Genomic DNA, 16,310 nt, shown 5'->3' on the forward strand with positions numbered 1-16,310 from the left:
GGGACAGATAGATTGATGAGGCAGATGGGGTCCTCCAGGACAGACACCTGGATGAGGTGGATGGGGTCCTCCAGGACAGACAGATAAATGAGGTGGATGGGGCTCTCCAGGACAGACAGGTGGATGAGGTGGATTGGGTCCCCCAGGACAGATAGATTGATGAGGTGGATGGGGTCCTCCAGGACAGACACCTGGATGAGGTAGATGGGGTCCTCCAGGACAGACAGATGGATGAGGTGGATGGGGCTCTCCAGGACAGACAGGTGGATGAGGTGGATGGGGTCCCCCAGGACAGACATCTGGATGAGGTGGATGGGGTCCTCCAGGATAGACAGGTGGATGAGGTGGATGGGGTCCCCCAGGACAGACATCTGGATGAGGTGGATGGGGTCCTCCAGGATACACAGGTGGATGAGGTAGATGGGGTCCCACATGACAGACAGATGGATGAGGTGGTTGAGGTACCTCAGGACAGACACCTGGATGAGGTGGATAAGGTCCCACAGGAGGTGCAGCTGGAGGAGGTGCTAGAGGTCCCACAAAACAAATAGTTGGAAGACATAAAGGAAGTCTCAGAGGACACTCAATTGCTGGAGGTGTCTGTGGTTTCAGAAGATCACCAGCTGGAGAAGATGGTGGAGATACCAGAGAGCACTTGACTGAAGGAGGTGACTGTGGTCTCAGAGAATCTGCACTTGGAGAAGATGGTTGAGGTGACACAGGACATTCGAGTGAAGTAGGTGGTTGAAGTCCCAGAGGACACGTGACTGAAATAGGAAGTTGAGGTTCCAGGAAATGCTCAAGTGGTGGAGCTGCCTGTGGTCTGCCAGAAAGTCATTAGCTGTAGAAGATGGTAAAGGTAACAGATTCCACTCGGGTGGAGGAGTGTGTGGGCTCAGAAAGTCTTCAGCTTGAGATGATGGCAGAGGTATCAGAGAACACTCAAGTGGTGGTGTACGAGGCCTCAGAACATCTTCAGCTGGAGAGTGGTAGAGATACCAGAGGACACTCAGGTTGAGGTGTGCGCGTGAAGATTTTCTTAGGAAATCTTCAGCTGAAGATGGTGGGAGAGGAACTAGAGTACACTCAGGTGGAGGTGTCTGTGGTCTCAGAAGATCATCAGGAAGGTGAAGAGATACCAGAAGACACTCTATTGAAATAGGTGGGTGAGGTCCAAGGGGACACTCAAATAGTGGAGCTACCTGTAATCTCAAAAATTTTCAGTTGGAGAAAGTGGTTGAGGTCCCAGAGGACAATGGATGGAAGCTGTGTGTCGTCTCAGAAAATAATCAGCCGGAGACGATGGTAGAGGTATCAGAAGATACTCGAGTGGTGGCGTCTGTGGTTTTCAAAGATGATCATCTAAAGAAGGTGGTAGAGATGCCAGAAAACACTTGAGTCGTGGCATCTGTAATTTTCAAAGATGATCATCTAGAGAAGGTGGTAGAGATGCCAGAAGACACTTGATTGGTGGCGTCTGTGGTCTCCAAAGATGATCATCCGGAGAAGGTGGTACAGGTGGCAGAAGACACTTGAGTGGTGGTGTCTGTGGTCTCCAAAGATTATCATCCGAAGAAGGTGGTATAGATGCTGGAAGGCACTCCAGTGGTGGTGTTTGTGTTCTTGAAGTATCATCATCTGGAGAGGTGGAACAGGTGCCAGAAGACACTTGAGTGGTGGTGTCTGTGGTCTCCAAAGATGATCATCCAGAAAAGGTGGTAGAGATGCCAGAAGACACTTGAGTGGTGGTGTCTGTGGTCTCCAAAGATGATCATCCGGAGAAGGTGGTAGAGATGCCAGAAGACACTTGAGTGGTGGTGTCTGTGGTCTCCAAAGATTATCATCTGGAGAAGGTGGTAGAGATGCCAGAAGACACTTGAGTGGTGGTGTCTGTGGTCTCCAAAGATGATCATCCGGAGAAGGTGGTACAGGTGCCAGAAGACACTTGAGTGGTGGTGTCTGTGGTCTCCAAAGATGATCATCTGGAGAAGGTGGTAGAGGTGCCAGAAGACACTTGAGTGGTGGTGTCTGTGGTCTCCAAAGATTATCATCTGGAGAAGGTGGTAGAGATGCCAGAAGACACTTGAGTGGTGGTGTCTGTGGTCTCCAAAGATTATCATCCGAAGAAGGTGGTATAGATGCTGGAAGGCACTCCAGTGGTGGTGTTTGTGTTCTTGAAGTATCATCATCTGGAGAGGTGGAACAGGTGCCAGAAGACACTTGAGTGGTGGTGTCTGTGGTCTCCAAAGATGATCATCCAGAAAAGGTGGTAGAGATGCCAGAAGACACTTGAGTGGTGGTGTCTGTGGTCTCCAAAGATGATCATCCGGAGAAGGTGGTAGAGATGCCAGAAGACACTTGAGTGGTGGTGTCTGTGGTCTCCAAAGATTATCATCTGGAGAAGGTGGTAGAGATGCCAGAAGACACTTGAGTGGTGGTGTCTGTGGTCTCCAAAGATGATCATCCGGAGAAGGTGGTACAGGTGCCAGAAGACACTTGAGTGGTGGTGTCTGTGGTCTCCAAAGATGATCATCTGGAGAAGGTGGTAGAGGTGCCAGAAGACACTTGAGTGGTGGTGTCTGTGGTCTCCAAAGATTATCATCTGGAGAAGGTGGTAGAGATGCCAGAAGACACTTGAGTGGTGGTGTCTGTGGTCTCCAAAGATTATCATCTGGAGAAGGTGGTAGAGATGCCAGAAGACACTTGAGTGGTGGTGTCTGTGGTCTCCAAAGATGATCATCCGGAGAAGGTGGTACAGGTGCCAGAAGACACTTGAGTGGTGGTGTCTGTGGTCTCCAAAGATGATCATCTGGAGAAGGTGGTACAGGTGCCAGAAGACACTTGAGTGGTGGTGTCTGTGGTCTCCAAAGATGATCATCTGGAGAAGGTGGTACAGGTGGCAGAAGACACTTGAGTGGTGGTGTCTGTGGTCTCCAAAGATGATCATCTGGAGAAGGTGGTACAGGTGGCAGAAGACACTTGAGTGGTGGTGTCTGTGGTTTTCAAAGATGATCATCTGGAGAAGGTGGTATACATGCCGGAAGGCATTCAAGTGGTGGTGTCTGTGTTCTTGAAGTATCATCATCTGGAGAGGTGGAACAGGTGGCAGAAGACACTTGAGTGTTGCTGTCCGTGGTTTTCAAAGATCATCATCTGTAGACAGTGGTAGAGGTGTCTGTAGACATTTGAGTGGAGTTGCGTGCAGACTCAGAAGATCATTGGCTGAAGAAGCTGGTAAAGCAGCCAGAAGACATTCGGGTGTAGGTGTCTGTGGTCTCGAAAACTCATCATCTGACGAAGCTGGCAGTGGTGTGCATAGACACTCAGGTGGAATTGTGTATGGGCTCAGAAAATCATTGGCTGAAGAAGGTGGTAAAGCAGCCAGAAGACATGCGGGTGTAGGTGTCCGTGGTCTCGAAAACTCATCATCTGACGAAGCTGGCAGAGGTCCTAGTGGACACTGGAGTCGAGGAGTTGTCAGAGGTCCCAGAACACCTTTAGCTGATGAAAATGGTGGAGCTCCCAGGCAACACCCAGACGGAGGAGGTGGCGGGCAAGCCATCAGTGGTCCTGAAGGGTCAGCCATGAGGTAGGGTGAGCAGGGCAATGCTGAGCAGTGATGACGCTGTGCTGCAGCCATGTTAACCTGCAGGCAGAAGGAGGAAGTGTTTTGACATGTATTAATTTGACAGACAGAACCACCACCAACAACACAGGCTGCAACTTATGTTGCTGCTGATAGTTTTCTGCACCTTTCCATCCTCCAGGTTTCAAAACAGCAGCATCAGTGTCATGAAGTCACCCTTCCACTAAGTACCACTGACAGCTGGGGAGTGAAGAAGAGTCGTTGGGACAAACTGTTTTCTCCGCATGCCACTGCATCTCTCTGCAAATGTAGGCAGGCTGGGGGCCTGCCCCAGGGAAGACAGAGTCATGGCGCAGTAAGGAAGAAGCATGTTTCAGACACAGGAGTGTCTCTGTCCATCCTCATTCCTCCCTCACCGCCATCACCAGAGCATGTTCTTGGCATCAGATAAATAGCGAAGAAGAGAGGCATGAAGAGCCCATTGTCCACACATGTGTTACAGCTTCTTTTAGGAGAATGTTCTCCAGGCCTTTTATGTTCTGTCTCTGATTCTCAGAACTCTGCAAGTCAGCGTGACTACCCCGCTCCAAATCTAAGAAAACAGAGGCTCCCCGAGGAAGAAGAACACGTGCCCAGGGTCACAGAGCTTGCAGGAGGCAGAGTGGAAGTCTATTCCAGCTCTCCCTGCAGGACCCTCTCATTTTCCCTATGATTCCCTTCTTGACAAAGGGTCTTCTTCACTATGTGGGTCCCCCCCATGAGCACAGATGGCTCTGGGGAAATGTGGATTCTTGAAGAGAAGCAGGGAAACTGGGAGAGGGTTTTCTGTCAGAGCAATCCCACATACACAAGTCAGTTAGGCATGGCCAGAAGATTTCTTTTAACTCCCAGGTAATACAAATTTTAAGTGCATTATGACAGAAATAATACTTTTGTCCAGGGAAAAATGAGGTGGAAATTCTGAAAAAAGCAAGTTTTAGAAACGTGTTTAATTTCTAGTGTACAGTTCCCATCACGTGTAATCTCAGGACTCGGCAGCTGTTGAAGGTGCGGAAGCCACACAAAAACCAGCAGAGCTGCGCATCATGGAAGGCCTTGGTTGGGAATTGTCGCTGTGGGTAATAGGTTACATTCACTTTCACTAACTCACAATCGAGGCATATTTTTTACTACAAATACAGAAACTCTGACACTTAGAGGTTAGATCGGGGCACCACCAAATGGGGGTGAAGGCGGTTTTGTACAACACAGTTACCAACAGGAATGGGACTGTGATGAACTACAGAATTGACCTTGACGAAGAGCATTCAGAATTGCACAAAGCACATATTAATGCTGGATTAATGAGTTTTCACTTTCATCACTTCTGAGAATACAGCAGATATTTCAAATGTTACTCACCTACCTTATAGATAAAAACACACAAGATAAGAGAAAACCCCACTTCAATCAGAAATAGACCCCACAACACCTTGACTAACAGAGATCAGTCAGCATTCACTGGGCCATGAGACCTACGAGAGTGGAGGTCAGTGGCATTCCTCATGCTATTTCAGAAAACAGAACAGTAAAAGTGCTTCAGCCCTCAGTCCCTAAGCATTTATGGCTTCTGGAGGTGCCACCCAAGATGACTAGCTGGGACTGAAGAAGCCAGAAAGCTTATGGGAAAGATTTTGCTCTAAAAATTCCAGACAGAAAAGGTATCACAGAACCTACAGAGCAGAGGCCAGGCGAGGAGAGGACGATGGAAGAAAAGACTACAGTGTCCTGATACAGGCAGAGTGAAAATGACCCCAGCATTTACCTTTGTCTTCTCTGTGATTTCACTTGGGACGCAGCTGCTGTTCCTCATGGGAACCGAATGAGGTCCTGAATCTGCTAAGGGCAAGAGAAGGAAATGGAGCTAAATCTGGCTTGCATGTTCTGTGCAGAATAAGAAACCCTCCACGCCTTTTGCTGCCATCTCACTCTCTTTGCCACACTCAGGTCCCTTACCAGAGGCACAGGGTTAACTGACCAGATGCATCAGAGGACCCTGGTGCCCTCTGGGCCTGAGCCTTGAGGAAGATACTGCAGAGTCCTGGTCCAGGGGTTTGCTTAACTCTCAACAGGCTGTGGACAAGTCGGGCTCTAACCAGCTGGAAATGAGCTTTAAATCAGGGGTTCCCAGTACACATCAGAGGAAATCACCCATCATGTGAGCACTGACTCCATATTCAAATAGAAACAGCCGTGGAGGAAAAACAGCTACAGGCCCAGGACAGTTGCAGCACTGCTCCTTTTCTTCAGCTGTCGGGGTATTTAAAATCCTGTGGATTCATAGTGAATCTAACCTCCACATCTCACCAGGCATTGCCAATATTTATGAACGGAAATGAACATAAAGAGACTAACAGTCATGAGAAAAGGTAAGCGCTGTAGGAATTAAATGGGGGTCGGGTGAGGTGGCTCACACTTCTAATCCCGGAACTTTGGAAGGCTGAGGTGGGCAGATCACCTGAGGTCAAGAGTTACAGACAAGCCTGACCAACATGGTGAAACTCTGTCTCTACTAAAAACACAAAAGGAAACATTTGTCAGGCATGGTGGCAGGCACATGTAATCCCAGCCACTTGGGACTCCGAGGCAGGAGAATTGCTTGAACTTAGGAGGCGGAGGTTGCAGTGAGCAAAAACTGCACCACTGCACTTCAGCCTGGGTGACAGAGTGAGGTTTTCAAAAAGAAAAGGAAAGAAAAGAAAGAAAGAAATCAACCGGAAAGTTTGAGGGTCACACTTCAAATGTTAGAGGAGTAAGATTACATAGAAATTTAGCTTACTAAAGGAGTTATCTAGTTCATGATAAACAATTTAAATGAGCAAAAAGAACGAAGGAAGTTCCAAAAAGTGCAAATAAAGGCTTCTTTTCTTAAAGCAGATCTCAGGTACTGCTTTATTGAGCCATGAAGACATTGCCGGAAAATCTCTGCTCTCCTCAGCACTTACAGCTCCCATTCTAAAATGCTATTGTTGTTACTTTTCTCTAAGGAAAGAAAAACAAAGCCTTCACACCATAATTAGCATAATTCTTATGCTAATAAATCATTTCCCTGATGTTTTTGGTAAAACCCAATATTCATAATGAAGTCCAGAACCATGAATTGTTTTAAATAATTTCTTCTTATGTGTGATTACAAGTATATCTCTACAGGAAGTTAGTATACTCACACAGAAGGTAATTTTTCGGAGGAAAAGGCCAACGGTAGAAACTCCCAGAAACACAATAGTTAAAAGCATCCACAGAACGCCAAGAAAGCCATGCCAAGGATACAGATAATCAGGTGGGAAACTGATGGCCTGCAATAATAACAGTTGAAATCATGAAAAGGTCAGTGACATTCACAATATTTCAGCAAAAAACAATAATCTTTACAAACCATCAACCTCCTCCAAGAGGTAACCACACCCCTCAGATATCACCAGGGGATTCCACTGCTTCAAAAAACATTGAAAGTTACCTGTCTCATGTTATTTGCATGGCTGGTAGTGTGTTTAGGCATTCTAAAGATACAGTGTCTTTGTTTTTCTTGACGTAAAGCAGGGATATCCAAATTTTTTGCTTCCTGGGCAATATTAAAAGGAGGAAACTTGTCTTAGGCCACACATAAAATACACTAACCCTAACAATAGCTGATGGTCTAAAAAAATATCACAAAAAGGCCAGGCGCAGTGGCTCATGCCTGTAATCCCAGCACTCTCGGAGAGTGAGGCGAGGGGATCACCTGAGGTCAGGAGTTCCAGACCAGTATGGCCAAAATGGTGAAACCTCATCTCTACCAAACATACAAAAATTAGTCAGGTATGGTGGTGGGTGCCTGGAATCCCAGCTACACAGGAGGCTGAGGCAGAAGAATCGCTGGAACCAGGGAGGCAGAGGTTGCAGTGAGCCAATATTGCACTATTGCACTCCAGCCTGGGAGACAAAAGGGAGACTTTGTCTCAAAAAAAACAAACAAAACAAAAACAAAAATTACAAAAAGAAAACAAATTTTTTTTTTGAGACAGTGTCCCACTCAGTCGCCCAGGCTAGAGTGCAGTGGTGCAATCTCGGCTCACTGCAACCTCCGTCACCTGGGTTTAAACCATTCTCCTGCCTCAGCCTCCTGAGTAGCTGGTATTATAGGCACCTGCCACCACACCTGACTGATTCTTATATTTTTAGTAGAGACAGCATTTCACCATGTTGGTCAGGCTGGTCTGAAACTCCTGACCTCAACTGATCCGCCAGCCTCAGCCTCCCAGTTACAGGTGTGACCCACCACACCAGGCCTGTCATTTCTTTATATTTAAATAACATAAGGACTTTAAGAGCCTTTCTCCTTTGGGTCAATCAATGATCTGCACCAAACACATTTCACAAAACCAAGGACAGTCCTCACTCACATCCTGGTCACATCACTCCCAGTGACTCCCGCATTGCAAACCTCCCAGCAGGTGCAGCCCTTTCCTCTCCATCTGATGGGCTTCTCAGCTCCCATCACACTGACTGGACACACTCCCTAGAGGCAGCCCCCAAGAGCAGAAAACACGAATGACACAGAAGTTCCTAAAAGTCATCAAACCAGATGACACGAAACTCAAATGACATTTCACTTTGTTTTGGTTTTGTTTGAGACAAGAGTGCAGTAGGCATCCGACTAGTCATTTTTGGAATCTTTTGTAGAGAAGGGGTTTGGCTATGATGCCCAGGCTTGAACTCCTGGACTCAGGTGATCTGCACACCTTAACCCCTCAAAGCGCTAAATTACAGGCCTGCACTGTGTAATATGCCACGTGACACAGCCCAATAACAAGGAAGAAACCCCGAGGGCCCAGCGTCTACTCACAGGGGTGAATTGATGGCTGGGAAACCCCAGCAGGACGAGCCAAAAGAGCAGCCAGGGCACCCGCATGTCCTGGTCCTCTCAGGGCGCCCTGAGGCGGCCAGGACAGAGGTGGGGGTGGCTTAGGGCTGAGGGAGGGAAGGGAATGGGGATGGGGCAGGATCTGACTTGGGGAGGGGGATGGGAAGAAAGGGGAGGGAGGGGAATGGGGGATGTTGGGCACCTGGAGGAGGGGGAGGAGAAAGTAGTCTAGGAAAGGATCGGGTCGAAACTAAGTCTTCAAGTGCGAGTGGGAGGTTCAACTACAAGTCAGGGAGAAAGTCTATCAGGTAAGAAAGCTGGAGGCTCAGGAGCAATTAGACGGAGACCAGGGCTCTGGTTTCCACCAAAACTTCTCCTGTTTGGGCACTGCCTAAGCAACCCTCATGCTTTATACTCCCTCTCCACCAATCCCTGGCCCCGGAACGTGCTACCTCACAGTGGACATTCCACGGAGCACCTGTGTCCTCCAATGCCCCTCCCCCATCTCAGCCCCAAACATGACTCCCAAGGACAGGTCCTCTCTGGAACCTTCACAGACCTGATTTCTGGCCTTCCCCGCCAGCTCCCTGTCCCTGCTCCTGGGTGGCTCCTTCCTTCCTGAGCTTCCAGGGTTTCTCATGGTCAGTCTTGGCTGCAAAATATAAGAAACAAATGATGGCAGGATGGCAGGAAGAACCTCACACACAAGCAGATTGGGAGGCTCTACAGCCCCCTCTCAGCCATTCATATTCTAAGCAACAAAACATCAGAAGGATTTGGAAGGTCCCAATGGTAAAGCACCTCCATCACATCCATGCAGCCATCATCCATCATCCTGTATCTCAGGAACGGATGTTGGAGCTACGCTAGTTTTAAGCATGTGAGGTACATTTACAAAAATTAACCCGACTTATTTTGTTTGTCAAGCAAATCTCAATATATTTCAGACAAATCCAATCACAGAGCAGGTTTCTGGTCACAGAATTGTGTTAGAAGTCAATGATTAAAAGCTAACCAAAAATTATTATATGCTTGGAAATTCAAAGTCCCCTTATAAGATATCAACAGAAGAAAGAATCCAAAATGAAACGAGACTGCCTTTACACTCATTGAGAAGATCATAACGTGGCAATCAAATGCCTCCCCCGGCCCAGGAATTCCACTTTGTGGCACAAGGTTGTGTGGTCTCAAATCACCCCTAACACACCTAGACATGGTAACATCTGAAACAGGGTGATGGTGTCACTTATCTATATATCTTACTGCCTGTGAAGGTGGACTTTTCACCTTGTTCGGCACAATCGCTTCAGCAGCCAGAAGGGAAAAGACGAAAAGCCCAGAAGGAAGAATAGAAACCCTGAGTTTCCAATGGGCTAAATATAAGCTGCCATCAAACGCAAACAAATCCAAAGGGCAGTGACCACACGGTGGCTTCAAGAAAAGCCCACCGGTGTGACAAGTCCCACTAATGTGTAAGAGTGGTGGTGTAGCTGGAGAACTGTCTCCCAAATAACTGGATCTTATTTATCTTAGCAATGTTGTGAACTTTAAGTGTCTAGGTCTTATACATACTGTGTTAAATTTAGCCTGAAGTAGTTCCTGTTTTTTGATGCTGTTATATATGGCATTTTTTCCATTTTCCAATTGTTTATGCGTATGTACAAATAAAACTGATTGTTGTATATTGTCCTTGTAGCCTATAACCTAGCTAAACCCACCTATTAATTGTGATAGCTTTTCAATATAGATTCCTTAAGATTTTCTGCAATCAATGTTGTCTGTAACATCTGTATCTCTTCCTTTCCAATCTGCATGTCTGGTATATCCTTTCCCTTACACTTGCTAGGATCTCCAGTAAAATGTGGACTAAAAGTGGTGACAGCAGACATCCTTGCCCTGTTCCTCATCTTAGCTGTTAGCTATGGGTTTTTCATAGATTTTCTTTACCAGGTTGTAAAAGTTTACTTCTTTCCCAATTTGATGAGGTTTTTTAAAAAATCATAAAACGATGTTTAATTCTATCATACACTTTTTCTGCAACTAGTGAAAGAATCATATGGCTTTTCTTTTTTTAGTCTGTCAATTAGATTAATTTTTGATTACTAAATTTTGCATTCCTGATACAAACCCCACTTGATTATGACATCTTACAATTTGCATAAATTGCTAAATTAAATTTTAAAAAAGATGCCACAGTTCATATATATATATGAGATATATATATATCTTTTTTTGAGCCAGAGCCTTGCTCCGTCACCTAGGTTTAAGTGCAGTGGCATGCTCTTGGCTCACTGCAACCTCTGCCTGCCAGGTTTAAGCAATTCTCCCACCTCAGCCTCCTGAGTAGCTGGGACTGCAGGCACATGCTACCACATCTGGCTAATTCTTTGTACTTTTAGTAGAGCAGGGTTTCACCATGTTAGACAGGATGCTCTCGGTCTCCTGAGCTCACGGTCTGCCTGCTTCACCCTCCCAAAGTGCTGGGATTACAGGCGTGAGCTCGCCTGGCTGCTAAATTACATTTTGCTAATATTTTGTTAAGCGTTTTTGTTTTATTTATGAGGGATATTGATCTGTGTTTTCTTTTCATAGTATCTGCATGCAGATAACGCTAGCCTAATAAAATGAATTGGAGTGTGTTCTTATTTTTCAGCAAATGTTTGCACAGAATTGTTTCTATTTGTTCCCTAAATATTTGCCAAAATTCACCAGTAAAGACAACTAGATATAACGCTTCCTTGTAAGAAGGTTTTCAAACTATAAATTCACTTTCTTTAACAGATGTAGGGCTATTCAGATTACCTTTCTTCCTGAGTAACCTGAGAGATTTGATAGTTTGTGTCTTTGAAGAAATTTGTCTATTTCCTCTAAGCTGCCAAATGTATTAGCATAAAGTTACATGTAATGCCATTTTAATGTCTGCAGGATCTGTAGAAATGTCCTCTCTTTATTCCTCATAGTGGCAAATTCTCTTCTCTCCTTTTATTCTTGACTAACTAGAGATTGATCAATTTCAAAGAACCATTTTTGCACCAGGCATGGTGGCTCACACCTGTAATCTCAGCACTTTGAGAGGTCACGATGGCTCTCTTGTGGCCACCGGTTTGAGACCAGTCTGGACAACAAATTGAGAACCCCCACCTCAACAAAAGAAAGATAAAAATTAGCTGGGCATGGTAGGGCCTGCTTACAGTCCTAGCTCACACTCCCTTGAGCCCAGGACTTGGAAGCTGCAGTGAGCTACGACCACACCACAGTGGCATTAACACAGCTCACTGAAGCTTCAAATTCCCAGGCTCAAGCAATTCTCCTGCCTCAGCCCCCAAAGTCGGTGGGACTACAGGCATGCACCACAATGCCAGGCTTTTGTTTTGTAGAAATAAGGTTTCACTAGTGAAACCCTGTCTCTACTAAAAAAATACAAAAATTAGCCAGGCATGGTGGCACCGGCCTGGAATCCCAGCTACTCAGGAGGCTGAGGCAGGAGAATAGCTTGAACCCAGGAGACAGAGGTTGCAGTGAGCCAAGATCGCACCACTGCACTCCATCCTGGGTGACAGAGCAAGACTCCATCTCAAAAAAATAAAGAAAAAGAAATAAGGTTTCGCCATGTTGCCTAGGCTGGTCTCAAACTTCTGAGCTCAAGCAATCTGCCAGCTTGGCCTCTAAGGTATGCACCACTTGCCTGGCCCCTTTTTTATTGACTATTATCTTTACCTCTTTCATTCCGTTTGATTTATTCTTCTTTTTTGAGACGGAGTTTTGCTGTTGTTACCCAGACTGGAGTGCAATGGCATGATCTCGGCTCACTGCAACCTCCGCCTTCTGGGTTCAAGCAATTCTCCTGCCTCAGCCTCCCGAGTAGCTGGGTTTACAGGCACGCGCCACCATGCCCAGCTAATTTTTTGTATTTTTAGTAGAGACGGGGTTTCACCATTTTGGCGAGGCTGGTCTCAAACTCCCGAGCCCAGGTGATCCGCCCACCTTGGACTCCCAAAGTGCTGGGATTACAGGTGTTAACCACTATGCCCAGCCCTTCCCCAATTTTTTAAACTCTGGATTTCTCAAAATTAGAAACCTGTGTTACAAACTCAGACATAAATACAAAGGACTCCTCTTCTCTCCTTGACAACCCCCTCGTTGGAGCCATCAGGAACTCAGTCGACTATCGCTACGGAATGTGACTAGAAACAACCCCATCTGCCACCTCCACTGCGCACCAGCACCAGCGCTGGTTATCGAGCCTGTCTCACTGCAACATCCTCCCGGCTCTCCCAGCTCCCATCCCGCCGCTGGCAACTGATCTCCACGTGGTGACCAGACACGTCGAATGACACTCTAGCGTTTCTTACAGTACAATCCAAAGTCCTTGAGGCCCGTGAAGGCAGAACTTTGTTGCTCACTGGTACAGACACTGGCAGGTGGGCCACGGGGACAGCTCACTACACTCCAAGGCCCCACATGGGAGATCCTCTAGAAAAGCCATGAGCAACTACAAATACCATGTTTGATGGCCCCACCAACCTGCGGACACACCCCTCTGATAGCCACTAGCCGGTCAGTTCACCCAAAAGGTGTCAAAACAATACTCGCTATTACCAGACCGCCACTACTTAATGCTGTGTTTCCCTACCGACGTGCGTGCAGATGTGTGTGTACGAATGTGTGTGCATCTGTGTACAGATGTATCTGTACATGGATGTGTGCAGATGTGTATGTATACAGATATATGGAAATACACAGATGGGTGTGTATGAATACGTGGATTTGGATGTGTGTGTACAGTGATGTGTGTGTATATGGATGTGTCCATATGTAGATGTGTGTAGTGTGTATACAGACGTGTGTGCAGATGTGTGTAAAGGCATGTATATATATGGATGTGTGTATGCGAATGAACGTGTACAGATATGTCTACATGTGGATGTAGACGCTCACAGCTCTTCCTGCTGACAGGCACATCCTAGCACTGGCTTTCTCAGTGTGTATCAGAGGCTGTGTGGTGCCGTCAGAGCTTCCTCAGGATGCACGTGAACAGGGTGAGCACAGAATTTCTCTCCCAAACCACAACACGTTGCAGTTAAAGAGAACACTAGTCACAAATGCGTCAGGTAAGCAGGCGTAAACTGGGGCTCTCCAGGCAACCCAGGACCCAACCCCCACACACCGGAGGAGGGGCTGCCAAACAGAACACTTCCCACACCAGCCTTAAATCCCGCAAACTTTGAGACAAGTTGAACCCAAGCTCTGGCACTTTGCGTTCATGAGCTCATCTGCCTCAGTTTCCTCATCTCATATGGGGTTACAGAGAGGACTTGAAGCAGAGATTTCAAGTCTGCTGGAACAGGCTCCAGAAAGTTCCGGAGCTCCGGCTGTTACTGTAATTGATGAGTCTGGGGCGGGTGGAACTAGAATTTCTCCAAAGACAAATAAACATTTCCAGGCTTCAGACAGCTCTATAGGAAGCGGCAGGAAGGTCCGAGGGGAGGTACAGGCAATCTGTGCCTGCACATTTAGCAAATAACAAGACGTTCAAGGGCCCCTGGGAGTCTGGAAATGAGGCAGAAGTCTCAGCCGTCAGGCAGGTGGGGCTTTAGGGGGAAGGTGGCTCGCCCCTGACATGGGTCTTCTCCCCACCCAGGCTGATGACACAGGTGGAAATGGAGAGCGTATTTATGCAGCAAGACATCCAGCCCGGCTTCAGATGCTCCACTCCAGGCCTCTGAGAAGACACTGGAAACTGAGGCAGAATCGGGTGATCCACTGCTGAACGTGCCCAGTGGTCATGCCTGGCGGCATCAAATCTAAAGCTGCTATTTGTACCTGGCTGGAGTGCAGTGGCACGATCTCGACTCACTGCAACCTCCACCTTCCAGATTCAAGCAATTCGCCTGCCTCAGCCTCCTGAGAAGCTGGGCCTGCAGGCAGGCGTGCACCACCACACCCGGGTAAGTTTTGTATGTTTAGTAGAGACAGGGTTTCACCTTCTTGGCCAGCCTGGTCCCAAATTCCTGACTTCATGTGATCCTCCCGCCTCATCTCCCAACATTTGTATACTTTTTGAAGTCACCGATCTGCTTGAAAAGGGGATGGAAGTTTTAAATCTTCTCCCCAGGAGGAAGGAGAGAGACACAAAACTTCACCACAATGACAAGGGCTTCAAGTGACTCACTAAGTTCCATCCAGGTACCCTGGGGTAAGATCCTTCGAAAAGCACCTACTAAGATGAAAATGAACCTGGACAACACAGTAAGACCAATCTCCACAAAAAAAAAAGAGAAGAAAAGAAAAAAAAATAAAATAGAAAGGCATGGTGATACAGACCATGGTCCCAGCTACCGGGGAGGCTGAGGCAGGAGGATCGCTTGAGCCCAGGGGTTTGAGGCTGCAGTGACCTAGGATCATGCCATTGCATAGAAAACCTTGTAAAAGAAAGAGAAAAGTGGGGGAGACAGAAAAGCCAGGGGGAAGGGGGGGGAAAGACATGGGGGAAGGGAGGGAAAGAGGCAGGAAGAGGAAAAGAGGGAATAGAGGGAGGGAGAGAAAGGAAAGGAAAGAAAAAAGAAAGGAAGAAAAGAGGAAAGAAATGAAAAAAACACATAAACCTTGTGGCCAGGGAATTCCACTGCTAAGAATTTACTCTGCAGAGAAAATGACGTTCACCACAGAATAGCTGTGAGCGAGGAAACCTGGGAAAAACTCCAGAGCACTTCATTATGAAACTAGCTGAATGCATTCCATTCCATGGACTATTACGTGGTCATTCGCACTACACGGGAGACACTGATTTTTTTAGGTGGCTATATTAATTCCACGTGCTGATTGTGTGCACAGATCATCTCGGAAAAGAATCACCAAAACAACCCTAACAGCGGTTGGCTTTCAGGAGGGGTGGGAGAGCGGCTTTTAAGCTGCACCAGCACCAACCAATAGAACTTTCTGCAATGAGGACCATGTTTCCCGGCCACCTGCAGCTGTGGAGCACCTGAAATGTGGCCAGTGCAGCCAAAGAACCAAATCCTTCATTTTCTTTCATGTTAGTTCACTTAGATTTTTTTTCTTTTTTGAGATGGAGTCTCGCTCCGTTGTCCAGGCTGGAATGAAGCTGCATGATCTTGGCTCACCACAACCTCTGTCCCCCAGGTTCAAGCAGTTCTCCTACCTCAGCTTCCCAAGTAGATAGGGTTACAGGGGCTCACCACCACATCCGGCTACTTTTTGTGCTTTTAGTAGATATGGGGTTTCACCATGTTGGTCAGGCTGCTCTCAAACTCCTGACCTCAGGTGAGCCACCTGACTCGGCCTCCCAAAGTGCTGGGATTATAAGCGTAAGCTACCATACCTGGCCGCACTTAGATTTCAATAAACACATACGCCACTGGCTGCCATAGAGACACTCAATTCTATGCTCTTTCATAGCTTTTGAACGTTGAATCATTTAAATGCATGGCCTTTTTTTAAATTGTAGAACTTAATAGAATAGTATTTAGATTGAATTAACCTAAATGAAATCTGCAATGGAATTTAAATTGTACCAGTGTGTGCTTGTATAAAAAGATTCCCAAGGGATGTGTGTGTATGTGTGTGTATATATATATATATATATATATATATTTTTTTTTTTAGTTAGAGTCTCTAATCCAATGTAAAGAAACTAAGAACTTTCAAAAAAGGTTTGACAAAATGCTGAAAAGAATAGACAATATAGAGAGGAATATAAATGAACTAAAGGAGTTGAAAAATACAACACGAGAACTTAGTGAAATATGCACAAGTTTAAATAGCAGAATGGATCAAGCAGAAGAAAGGATATCAGAGGTTGAAGACTAACTTAATGAAATA

The 16,310-nt window shown here is 46.5% G+C and overlaps 1 protein-coding gene across 1 annotated transcript in view; it reads right to left on the reverse strand.

Moving 5' to 3' along the window:
- Nucleotides 1–6,654: 6,654 nt before the first annotated feature.
- The window catches only part of LOC100894446 (uncharacterized), a 33,455-nt gene continuing 23,799 nt past the window's right edge, over nucleotides 6,655–16,310 (reverse strand). The window contains exons 8-10 of the mRNA XM_078344705.1: nucleotides 9,028–9,120; nucleotides 7,083–7,187; nucleotides 6,655–6,921 (exon numbers count right to left, since the gene is read on the reverse strand). Of these exons, the coding sequence (XP_078200831.1) occupies nucleotides 6,667–6,921; nucleotides 7,083–7,187; nucleotides 9,028–9,120 (453 nt within the window). The 3' untranslated portion in view covers nucleotides 6,655–6,666. The remainder of the gene's footprint in view (nucleotides 6,922–7,082; nucleotides 7,188–9,027; nucleotides 9,121–16,310) is intronic.

The sequence above is a fragment of the Callithrix jacchus genome, chromosome 12 (assembly GCF_049354715.1).
Source record: "Callithrix jacchus isolate 240 chromosome 12, calJac240_pri, whole genome shotgun sequence".
NCBI classification, from domain to species: Eukaryota; Metazoa; Chordata; class Mammalia; order Primates; family Cebidae; genus Callithrix; species Callithrix jacchus.